This window comes from Penaeus monodon, chromosome 16 (assembly GCF_015228065.2).
Source record: "Penaeus monodon isolate SGIC_2016 chromosome 16, NSTDA_Pmon_1, whole genome shotgun sequence".
Classification (NCBI taxonomy): Eukaryota; Metazoa; Arthropoda; class Malacostraca; order Decapoda; family Penaeidae; genus Penaeus; species Penaeus monodon.
This window is the reverse complement of record NC_051401.1, coordinates 16,933,467-16,945,966: the sequence shown is the minus strand read 5'-3', so window position 1 is coordinate 16,945,966 and position 12,500 is coordinate 16,933,467. Positions and strand designations below refer to the sequence as shown.

Sequence of the window (12,500 nt, the reverse complement as noted above, 5' to 3'; positions counted from 1 at the left end):
ATATCAAAGTGATAATATATTTCTTGGCAAAGAAAAAAAAAATTATAATGATAATACTTGCTTTAATACCATATTTGTCTTGTGCATTTCTTATTGTAAATATGAGTAGATAGTATTACCTTATAATTTGATGATTATATACAAAATGAATATCACCTGTGTGATACTAAATGATCCATGGTACATTGAAAGCATCCCTAACCCATCATATGGGTTACCAAAGTATGCAGTAATGATTACATCTTTCACATAGTTACAAGGTACTAATGCCTTCACATTATTAACAACAAATTCACATGAGTGTAATACCTATCCAACAAGAATTATATATAAAAAAAAAAAAATGTTATAAAGTAACAAAACATAAAAATAATATGTAACTTTAATAACCAATAACTTTTCCAGTGGGAATTGTTTTTACAAAGCTCCGTACTATATATATGTAGATGAACCTAAGTCAAAAATTATAGTTGTCTCTTACCTAAGTAATATTACTTGGAGATCTATCAGAAATATACTCATACATTCATACATATTAACATGTGAATGAGTGCCATATTGTCAAACAGGAAAACATAACCCAAGTGCAGTGCTATAACAAAGTTTATGAAGAGCTTATATTCTCTCTCAACATCTAGCAAAGTAGAGAAAAAATAAGCTAAAAGTATCACCTACATAAGAATCTGTAATCTGTAAAGTGAAGTTATAATTTTGCATACTATAAAATACCAGGACATCTTGGAATAGATTAATGACCAGTCAGGTATTAATTATTACATAAAATATTGTAATATTGTAATACTCTGACATCATTCTATAACTTAGGGGGAATACACTACATATCTTAATGATAAACATATCCGAGAACAAAGAGATTAATTTTTAAAAATTACTGATCAACAAAATCCTCAGTGTATCCTGTATTTACATTGTATTTTTATAGATCTGTTGTTATTTTGCAATTATGTGATCTACAGCACTTGACTATAACATTTTAGAAACAGACATACACCTCATTCTTTCTTTATAATAATAAAAAAAAAAATCAATACAGAAAAAGGAGGGAGATGAAAGAAAAAAAAATCTTGTAATCACAATTACTTTAAAATATATTTTAATATTCCTCATGCATATATTTTCTGAGTATTTACAAATTGCTAAAAAGACCTTGATTACACTTTGTCTGAACTTCAGCAAACTTCCCTTCAAATATCAACATTACTGCATTCATCAAATTTTTTTTGTTTTTTTGTTTTTTTTTTTTGTTTTTTTTGCTTCACAACTTTCAGTAGTATGTGGTATTACATATCAAGTAATAAACTGGGGAGAATACACTTATACTTTAATTATTATTATTTCAAGTGCCAAAAATAACTACCATTCATCTCAGCAATAGTCTACAATTTAATACATAAATCAAAAATATGTTTCTTCCTGATACTGGAAGAGTTAATTCTGAAGTCATGAATCAGTAACAGAAAAGAGAGAAAAAGTGGGTTCCTAAAACTTCTCCTTAAATTATGACATCTGTTTAAATTCTATCTGAATAGCTATAATTTCTTAAAATGAGAAATTTCCTTAACAACCTGTCTTTAGACATACAGGATAGGTATTATCATTCATTATAATTTGGCTGAGCAAAATGTAGCCCAAACTAGATATGTGTAAAATAAATATTTGTGTCATTGATGCATTTAGGAAAATATAAAATGCTCCACTTTCTATGTGAAAATAAGAATATAATCTTTTCTAGACCCCCTTCAAGGGAGATTAAATAAAAATTACCTTCCCAAGGTAAAATGGATAAAAACAAACAGGATATTACACACTTACATCACTGGACAAATATTGCTATAGTCTTCTATAGTGCAGTTCTAAGATGTGCTTTTGTGCTTTGTATATAAATATAAACATTTTAACCAGGAATGAAAATCACACCAAGAAGCTGCCTCATAATTATTTTGTGTATTTTTAGGAAATGCATTAATACTCTTTATTAATACTTTGAAATGCATTAAAGTTAACTTCAATAAATACTTCCAATTAACATCTGAATTCTAGTTCTGCCCTCATAGTTATCATTAATCCTTCAGTTCAAAAAGACAATAAAATGTTGCAATAATACACTGTCGTTTGATAATAAAAATTTCCTCTTTCTAAAGGATTATAACACTAATAGAGACCTTATATAACATGGGCTGATATCTTTTGCTTCAATCTGAAAATGTGATAATACAATATTAATAAAAACATTCTTAAAAGGCACTTTTAGTGGGCTTTGCCCTCTCAGGATAAATATGCTTGGTCCCAATAGTATAAGTATATTCAGCCATCAGCATATTATGAAGCAAAGAGCTGCTATAGGATTTTTTTCATGCAACATTCTTTTCCTTCTCCTTGTTTTCATTTTCTTCTCCCTTCTCGGCAGTAGCTTGGACAGCCTTAGCATCCCCATTGGCCATAGGTGGGTTGTACACCACCAGCTTCACCTGACGGTCCATGTATTCCTCTCCAGCATTGTGAGCTTCATCCAAGCAGTTGGTGGCACGTCCACAACATGGGCACTCCTCAATTTGAGAACGAACTGAATTCCGCATTTTCTGAGTTAAGAAAAGGGCAGATATAACAAATAAGAAAATTGGCAGCATCACCTGTCTTTATCAATAAAAAAAATCATAAAGCCAATGATAACAAATCTAATCTAAAAACAGTATTATAATAATTAGAATAACTAGTTTTCCTTGAACCTCATGTTGTATCCAGAAAGATGAATCTGATAAACTCACCTCCCAGATATTAGATCCTTTGGCTTTGATAACTGCAATCACAGCAAAAATGGGAATTGGTAGAATGGAACATGAAGCAATTATCCATCCTATGCCAATTGCCCACCCTGGATACTTGTACTCCCCTTTATTGTATGTTGGTTCCTTGTAGTCCACAATCGAGAATATCCAAATTGCCTGTAATGTAAGCAATGATGAAGCTATTGCATAATAAAATATGGTAATAAATAAAATGTAGCTGAAGAAAATATTTATAAAAGTTGTGGGTTTCCTTGTGTCAATGATGATGTTACTTCTTAAGCCATACAATATATAATCAAATCAATCCATCTATTTGTTATCAACTTATGATCGAGCTGAAATTATAAAATTAAAATATGATTATCAACTTACAAATATCAACACCGGAGCCGCAGCATACCAACAGAAACGAAAATAGAGTGAAGGTTGTTTTCCAGTCATTTCCCGAAGATTTCTGGACAATCTGCCAGCCCCATACACCCAAACCACACCAATCACTTCGAAGAAGGCCAAGTACATAAGAGATACAGCTGCAGCATAATAGTCAATTAGTTGGAAAAAGTAGATGCCACCCTGAAATGAAAACCGATACATGAGTCACAGAATAATAGTTATCATCTGACATACTTCTAATACAACTTATCAAAATCACTAAACTAGAAGAAAATACATAGAAACTTTCTGAGCAAGAATGAAGTATTCTTTTAATATACACAACTGCAAACATTGGACCAAGAAATCAATATCTGTACAATATTTGCACATCTTAAGACCAATGTAATGTAATAAAGATGGAAAATTTCCAGATTACAGATATACTTATCTTGCCAATGATGAGCTTACCTGCATTACATTTGGCAGACCAATTAGGAAAGAAATAAAGCAGACGACCAAAACCAGAACTTCATGACGTCTCAAATACTTCTGAATCCATCTTGGAAAACCATCTTGGAGAGATGTAATTATAACCTGTAGGATAATATAAAAAGTTAATTAGTTGTCAAAGAATAAGAAATACACATTTACCAGTCTTCATCAGATTTCACAATTAATTGTCTCCTTTTCTCCTGTCAATATGTGTGGGGTGGATGAGTGAGAGGGTAGGTGAGTGGTTGAGGAGGTGTGGGTTTACAAGAGGGGAGGAGGGTGACAGATGAGTTGGTGTCTGTTGAGTAGTTGGGCTGGTGTTTAGGTGTGATTGAGTGAGTGAGTGAGTGAGTGAGTGAGTGTGCGTGTGTGCGTGTGTGTGTGTGTGTGTGTTTTTGGATGCATGGATTGTTGGATGGGTGTTTGGGTGAATGGGTAGGTCAGGATGATGTAGGTGGAGGTGTGTGGATGAACAGATGGTGTTTGGGTAGGTGGGTGTTTGGGTGTGTGTATGTGTACTTGTACATTTATGTACCAGTATTGTCACATATTTACATGAAAGTTTATATTAGAACCAAGCTAACCTCCACTGTAGCAAACTGAGAGTCAAGGCCAAGGATCAGTAACATGAAGAAGAACAGGATCGCCCACAGGGATGCGTATGGCATCTTGGCCAGGGCTTGCGGATAAACCATGAACACCAGTCCTGGTCCTAAGGGTCAGAAACAGTAAAAGTTATTTCTCAATACATTTCTCATGCACTAACTCATCCATTACACCCATTCATTCATTCACTCACTTACTCACCCACACTCTCTGATTCACTCACCCACTAACTCTCTCTCTCACTCACCCACTCACACTCACTCACTCACCCACACTCTCTGATTCATTCACCCACTCACTCACTTGCTCTATCTCTCTCTCCCTAACTAACTCACCCATAACCTCTTATTCACTCACACACCCACTCTCACTCACTCACCTACTCTCTCTCCCACTCACTTACCCACTCTTTCACTCACCCACTTATTCTCATGCATTCACCCACTGTCACTCATTCACCCACTCAATAACGCACTTGCACTCACCCATCCACTTTCACTCATTCACCACTCAATAACGCACTTGCACTCACCTCACCTATGCACTCACTCATATACTAGCACTCATTCAGCCACTTGCACTCACTAACTCACTCATTCTCTCAATACATGATTGTTTTTATACGTACCTTGTGCAACAACATCATCAACATCCTTGCCCTGCTCAAGTGCTATATTCCCAAGCGTTGAGAAAACAATCATCCCAGAAAGCAGTGAAGTAAAAGAGTTTGTGAGACTGATGGCCCAGGTGTCTAAGACGATATTGTTGTTGAACTTGTTGTACGAGGAGAAGGCAATCAGAGATCCAAAGGCAATACCAATACTGTTGAAATTTTGGGCAGCTGCATTGACCCACACCTGGGTGAGGAAACAAAAGAATTTGGTACACCACTAGGTGATACGACTTTGGAAACAATATGGCACAAAATGATAGAAAATCCTGATATATACCCATATCTATATATCTATATCTATCTATCTATATATTATTATTATTATTTTTTTTTACCTCAGCCGTTCCTAGAAGTTCCCAGCGAGGACTGAAAAAATACCGGAGACCTGTACTTGCTCCTGGCAGCGTCAATGCTCTCCATAGGAATGCCCCGATTAGTAAGTAAGGCAAGGTTGCAGTCACATATACCACCTGGAAGAATTAATTAATTAGTAGTGTCCGATTTGCTTGACGAGAGCCGAGGTTCTTTTCATTCACTTACAATTGTACACTAACAAGACAAGACAGCAATATACTAGCAATAATCCTATCACATGATACCTTTTAGTTTCTTACATTATAACAGATTAGAAACAAAAATGAATCAAAATGCATAAAAAAATAGTGTGTGTGTTTGTGTTTTTTTTTGTGATTGTGTTCGTGCGTGCGTCCCTGCGTGTATGCGTGGGTATACAAGTGAGTGTGTGAGTGTGAGTGTGAGTGTGAGTGTGAGTGTGAGTGTGTGTGTGTGTGTGTGTGTGTGTGTGTGTGTGTGTGTGTGTGTGTGTGTGTGTGTGTGTGTGTGTGTGTGTGTGTGTGTGTGTGTGTGTGTGTGTGTGTGTGTGTGTGTGTGTGTGTGTGTGTGTGTGTGTGTGTGTGTGTGTGTGTGTGTGTGTGTGTGTGTGTGTGTGTGTGTGTGTGTGTCTAAAGCCTTACTTTGCCGGAGGACTTGACAGACTTCCAGAGCGAGAAGTAGACGAGTGCCCAGGCCCCCAGGAGCGCCAGCACCAGTTCCAGCCTCATTGTCCCCATCTCCTCTATGCCTGCACTCTTCTCAAGAACTACTTCACTGCAAAGGTAAAATATGTCATCAGCTTAAGTTGTACGGTTACTGACACTAATTATATAATAAATCATACAATCTCTGTTACCTTCTAAGTTGAGTAAAATCATATAGACCATCAAAAAACAATGTAGAAATAGTAGTTTTTATGACACTCACTCAAAAAATTCTTCAGTAGCAGACTTGGTACCGTTTGGGGCAGTAACATTAACACCATAATCATCAAAGCAAGTAATTGCCCAAGTTGTATTGCAATTTCGCCAGGGTAAATCTATAGTAAATGACTGAAAGAGATAAAATATGGCCCATGCAATAATGACATTGTAGTAGGTTCCAAGCAAGAAGGACATTATCACAGTTCCCACACCAGCACCTGCGAAAAAAAGGAAATTGTTATAGAAAAGACTTGGTAAGAAAATTATAATGGAACCCAAAAATTTAACTCACAAAAGTAGATAAATATGCCATTGCACTGCTTCAATGAAACAATGCATGAAATATGCACACTTAGTAGTCAATTAAGCACCTTTAAAAAGGGGGCATATCTTCTCTAAGGCACCAATTGGCCCTCTCCGTGTGTACTGGCCCAGAGTCAGCTCCATCAGCAGCAGGGGGATGCCGCACAGGAACAGCATCAGGAAATATGGTATGAGAAATGCACCTGTTGGAAGAATTATAACAGTAAGTTATTTGGCTGCTCCCTCTCTCTCTTCTCTCTCTCTCTCTCTCTCTCTCTCTCTCTCTCTCTCTCTCTCTCTCTCTCTCTCTCTCTCTCTCTCTCTCTCTCTCTCTCTCTCTCTCTCTTCCCCCTCACCCCCTCCCTCTCTCCTCTCCCTCACCCCCTCCCTCTCTCCTCTCCCTCACCCCCTCCCTCTCTCCTCTCCCTCACCCCTCCTCCTCTCCTCTCTCTCACCCCCTCCCTCTCTCCTCTCTCTCACCCCTCCCTCTCTCCTCTCTCTCACCCCTCCCTCTCTCCTCTCTCTCACTCCTCTCTCTCACCCCCTCCTCTCTCCCTCCTAACCCCTCTCTCTCCTCTCCTCACCCTCTCCTCTCTCCTCTCCCTCACCCACTCCCTCTTTCTCCCCTCTCTCACCCATCCTCTCTCCTCTCCCTCACCCACTCCCTCTCTCCTCTCTCTCACCCCTCCCTCTCTCTCTCCTCACCCTCCCTCTCTTCACCCCCTCCCTCTCTCCTCTCTCTCACCCCCTCCCTCTCTCCTCTCTCTCACCCCCTCCTCTCTCTCTCTCCCTCTCTCCTCTCTCTCACCCCCCTCTCTCCTCTCTCTCACCCCTCCCTCTCTCTCTCACCCCTCCCCTCCCTCCTCCTCACCCCTCCTCTCCTCTCCCTCACCCCCTCCCTCTCTCCCTCCTCACCCTCCCTCTCTCCTCTCACCCCTCCCTCTCCTCTCTCTCACCCCTCCTCTCTCCTTCTCTCACCCCTCCTCTCTCCTTCTCTCACCCTCCCTCTCTCCTCTCTCCCTCTCCTCTCTCCTCACCCCTCCCTCTCTCCTCTCCTCCCCCCTCCTCTCTCCTCTCCTCACCCAGTCCCTCTCCCTCTCTCCCCCTTTCCTTATCCTCTCTCACCCCCTCCCTCTCTTCTCTTCCTCACCCCCTCCTTTCTCCTCCCCTTACCCCTCCCTCTCTCCTCTGCCTTACCCCCTCTCTCTCTCCTCTCCTTTACCCCCCTCCCCAATCTCCTCTCCCTCGCCCCTTTTCTCTCTCCTCTCTTTGTCTTTCTATGACTCTGTCTCTCTCGTTTCTATTTCTCTCATTCTCCCCTTTTTGTGAATATGCTTGTAATGTTTGCGCGGGTTTTGCAAGGCTCATTTACACTATATGCGTTTACTCAGATCTGTATATTTTCCAAGTATTTCCACCACCTGTCCATTTCGAGGTGATCCCAGGTTATACTTTTATTTCTCACAGGAAACCCACAAAAGAAAATTCTCCCTCGCTCGTCTATTCCCTTTATTCTTTCTCTGACCCTCTTCTGTCTTTCTATTTCTGTCCCTTTTTTCTCCATTCTTAGTTATTTTGTCAGTTTGTCGCTCACCATCTCTCTCATTTTCTGTTGTTTTTTTTTCATCTGTCCCTTCTCTTTTCTACCTCCCTCTCCTTCTCCCCTGTTCTCTCCCTCCCTCCCTTTCTCTCAGTTCCAACTCCTCTCCCTCTCGTCCATCCAGTCTCGTTCTCCCATTCATTCTCGTTTCTTAAGGATAAGGATAAGTCCGATATGCGAAGCCGAGCCTCGCCCGGGCTATGCGATACGATAGAGATTTGCGAAGTTCTAGCTTCGCCCGGGCCTTCCATATATGGCCCGGCCTGTGTCAGTTTTCATTTTGTGCTATGCTTAAGTTTCTTCAAAAATCCCACCATTTCCCACCGTGCCACTCGGGCGAAGGGCTCACCTCCACCGCTCTTGTAGCACAAGTAGGGGAACCGCCACAGGTTGCCCAGCCCGACGGCGTACCCGATGCACGCCAGCACGAACTGCGCCTTGTTGGCCCACGTCTGCCTCGCCTCCGTGCCGTCATACATGCCGTCATTGTCCTCGTGGTGTCCATGCCTGTAAGTGAGGTAAAGCACGTGTCACATAATATGATAATAAACAGAAAACACGCTACATTTTGAGATGCATGCATACATGCGCGTATGTGTGTGTGTATGTGTGTGCCAGGGTGTGCCATGGCGCACCATGGCGCGTTTATCTACAAACAACTACAACAGCAACAATCTCATTTTGGCTCACCTACAAAATTCTGAACCCTTTCAGGTTTGTCTTTGTGCGTTTGTATTTGTACACTTTCATGTTCATGAAAAACAAATCGTTCATGTGTGTGTTTATATTTGAATAAAACCACAACACTTAACATCCTGAAAGCTCAAACATTAACACAACCAACACAAAACAATCAGTTTCATTGTAATCAAATAGATACTTCAATACTTTAATCAACATAGACAGGAATTACAGTACGAGAAAGCATGGTATGTAACTGATAAAAAGCCAATGAAAGAGAGGCATGGATGCAGCAAATATGACCATGCATAACGAATAACAACACATATCAATCACACGGGGGAAAATAAAGCACTAGTGAAAATGTTTTAACAAAGAAATAAACACATCAATAAATACATAAACATATAAATTCAGGAGTGAAGGTAGCTGGGTGAGTGAACCGAAAACAGGAAAATAAAAATCTAGACATTTTGCAGAGGGTGTTGCAGGTTGCCTCTTTCTATCTAGGCCTACCTCTTCTCCCTCAAAAGCGCCTCCTCTTCCTCCTGCTTCTTCTTTCCCTCGAGGTGGTCCTTGGCGGCTGCCGAGGCGTGGGTACTGACCTCGAGGAGCTCCCGCGTTTCCCCGCCCTCCCCCTCTTGCCCTGGCCGCTCCTCCTTCCCCTCGGTGCTGACGGGGACTTGACACATCTTGCGGGCTTCGCAACCTGGGGCTCACGCTCTAGTAACTCTGTTGACGGTCCAGCTAACCACCTGATTTCTCTAAACTTCAGCGCTACTCTCAAAGGTTGGCACCAAGCACACTCAGTAACGTGGCGTCACAGATGGGTTGGCACGAGTGCCGTCCTTCAGTTTGAACTGTTTACTAAAAGTTGCTCCCGTACCTTCTGCTCGAGGTGTCACTTCGTAGCCAGCAGGCATCAGGCGAGCTAGGTCCTCTGTGGCGTTCCCACGCGACTCAAGGTGGAGTATGTGACAATGTAGTTACAAAGCAGCCACAAAGAGAATTTATGGTCGGATTAAAATACCAGTTTTATTTTCCCATGATGCAGTAGCAGGATTTTAAAGTAACTGACGAAATTTTGTAAAATTCCAAACTTGATACAGATGCATTTTCCATCAAGTTTTCCTCGTGACAACGTCAGATATTGAAGCTCCAATGACTTCCGTGCAAACCAGGGCTCGCTGGCTGTCCCGATGTTTCTTCACACACTGAAATCTGGGCTATACAGCTCATTTAGGCTCATGGGAAAAGAGCGGTTGAACAGGACAGAGCTCACACTGTTGCCTGCCCGCGAGGACGCCCAAAGGTACACTGACCTCCACGAGGGCTGTGTTTGGGCCTAATCCTGTCGTGCGCTGTCCTCACCGACTGGCTCCTCTCTCGTGAATTTTCTCCTGCGATCAACGCTGTTCCTCTCTCTTCTTTTGGCTTTCTCCTTGTATGACTGCCTTGTATTATATTCTGTCAAGTGACATATTCTGCGATAGTTCTTGAATTTCGCTTATAGTTTTCTCCAAAATCGGTAGAGCTAATGGCATATCCTGTGAAATTATGGGCAGCTTTCCATCCTTGAAAACTACTTCTCCCTAAAGTTATTAATACTGGGCGAGGAGAGAGGGATCGAGGTTAAGAATGCCAAAATCGGGCAAATGCTATAGAACTAGGACCGAAAGTAGAAATAGCAATGGAGCTGAGGAGCGAGAGGAAAGGACTGGGTGATAAGGAGGCTACTAGACAAGGGATCAGTTCCCTCCGCGCTCGTAGTAATAGACTACAGCAGCCATCGTTATCTGGAAGCCACCGTCACTGAGCGAGGTTTCACTTTCACTCCGTCGGCGCTGTGGCTCCCCGCGGCGATCAGGGGCAGGTCGGGCGTGGTGGCACGGCGGCGCCCAGAGTTTTCGCCTTCGCGTCTACCCTAAGACACTTCACGCGACACCTCTCTGGTTCCGGCGACACCTGTGAGCTTGAGAAGTTGCGGGAAGACAACAGCCTCAAGGACTGCCTAGAGGAGAGAGAAAACACAACACTGTCAGATACCGACTTTGGCTGACAATTAGGGCAGCTTCCCTACGTACAGCGGACACACAAAGCAAAGAACAATGTTAACAGTGTTTCCACATAATCTAAGAATATTTGAGTCACACCAAAGAATATGAGAAATACATTTGCACAATTCCTCTGCAGATTCAGAACCAAACTTTCACGTCATGTGATCATAAAGAAAACAATCTCTTCAATGCTTTACATGTTACGGCCATACTCATTTCTACATCAGTATATCTCTTAAATGCTTTATATGTTACGGTCATACTCATTTCTACATCAGTATATTGATAAGTATCATAAGATTAATGTATATACAACGTATTTACGCCTTTGTCCCATTCTAAAATAATGCACAAATGATGGTTGAAGAATAGAGGGAATGGTGCGATGATAAAAACTGCGAAAGAAAAAAGAAAAGATACAAAACAAATCAGTGAAAACTGGAAACAAGAAAAGGCTAAAAATAATAACTATAAAACGTATACGAAAATGAAATCTACCTGCACTGTCCTTGGCCATAGCAACAGCGACAAAAAATGATAAAACACCCTGATCATAAAAACACAGCTGGCTACCGTTCTTCCAGAATTCAACTTTTTATACTTATTTATGGAGACTATTATTATTGATATCAATACTATCAACAGTACTACCGTTGTTAGCATCTTAATGATAAATATCATTATCATCATCAATACTGTCGTTATTAAAAAGACATTAAAATTATCATAATATAACGATCATCATCATCATCATCGATTACCATCATCATCATCATCATCATCGATTACCATCATTATCATCATCATCATCATCATCATCATCATCATCATCATCATCATCATCATCATCATCATCATCATCATCATCTCATCATATCTCTCATCTCAGCCGATTTTTTTCCTCATCATCATCATCATCATCATCATCATCATCTTGTGCTCTCTCCTCGTCGGCCGTTTAATTTTTTTTTTTCTCTCTTTCTTTCTCTTTCCTCTTCTTTCCTCTCTCTCTCTTTTCCTATCCTCTCTCTTTCTCCTCTCTCTTCTCCCTCTCTCTCTCTCTCCCTCTCCTCTATCTCTCTTTTCTCTCTCTCCCCACTCCCCTTTTTTCCTCTTTCTCTCACTCTCTTTCTCTCTCTCTTCCTTTTCTCTCCTTCACTTTCCCTCTCTCTCTCTCTCACTCCTCTCTCTCTCTCTCCTCTCTCTCCTATCTCCTCTACCCCTCTCTCACCTCCCCTCCTCTCTCCCCTCCTCTATTTTCCCCTCCCCGTATCTCTCTCTCTCTTCTCTCTTCTCTCTCTCTCTCTTCTCTCTCTCTCTCTTCTCTCTTTCTCTCTCTTCTCCTTTTCCTCTCTCCTCTCTCTTTTTTTTTTCAGTCTCTCTTTTTCTTATAATATATATATATTTATATAAAATATAAAATATATATATTTATATAATAAATATAAAATATATAAAATATATATATATAGTATAATATAATATAAATATATATTAAAAATAAATATATATAAATATATATTTAAAATATATATATATATATTAATATTATATAATTAATATATATATAAAAAATAATATATAAAAAATATAGATAAAAATATAATATATAAAATCTATATATATAAAAATTATAAAAAAAAAAAAAAA

General features: G+C 40.2%; 1 protein-coding gene and 1 long non-coding RNA gene across 5 annotated transcripts in view; one reads left to right on the top strand and one right to left on the bottom strand.

Moving 5' to 3' along the window:
• Positions 1 to 3: 3 nt before the first annotated feature.
• Positions 4 to 12,500, bottom strand: part of LOC119582578 (sodium- and chloride-dependent GABA transporter ine-like) — a 127,265-nt gene continuing 114,768 nt past the window's right edge. For 2 of the 4 annotated variants that reach the window (XM_037930945.1, XM_037930944.1), the window contains exons 3-13: positions 8,462 to 8,619; positions 6,581 to 6,715; positions 6,214 to 6,427; positions 5,928 to 6,060; positions 5,289 to 5,423; positions 4,909 to 5,137; positions 4,259 to 4,386; positions 3,651 to 3,776; positions 3,180 to 3,380; positions 2,787 to 2,963; positions 2,367 to 2,600 (exon numbers count right to left, since the gene is read on the bottom strand). In XM_037930945.1, coding sequence (XP_037786873.1) covers positions 2,373 to 2,600; positions 2,787 to 2,963; positions 3,180 to 3,380; positions 3,651 to 3,776; positions 4,259 to 4,386; positions 4,909 to 5,137; positions 5,289 to 5,423; positions 5,928 to 6,060; positions 6,214 to 6,427; positions 6,581 to 6,715; positions 8,462 to 8,619 — 1,864 coding nt within the window. In that variant the 3' untranslated portion in view covers positions 2,367 to 2,372. Of the gene's footprint in view, positions 2,601 to 2,786; positions 2,964 to 3,179; positions 3,381 to 3,650; positions 3,777 to 4,258; positions 4,387 to 4,908; positions 5,138 to 5,288; positions 5,424 to 5,927; positions 6,061 to 6,213; positions 6,428 to 6,580; positions 6,716 to 8,461; positions 8,620 to 9,309; positions 10,805 to 12,500 lie in introns of all 4 variants that reach the window. The other 2 variants (XM_037930943.1, XM_037930941.1) reach the window with 2 other exon arrangements.
• Positions 6,654 to 12,500, top strand: part of LOC119582580 — an 18,483-nt gene continuing 12,636 nt past the window's right edge. The window contains exon 1 of the long non-coding RNA XR_005229649.1: positions 6,654 to 6,735. This is a non-coding gene — a long non-coding RNA (uncharacterized LOC119582580). The remainder of the gene's footprint in view (positions 6,736 to 12,500) is intronic.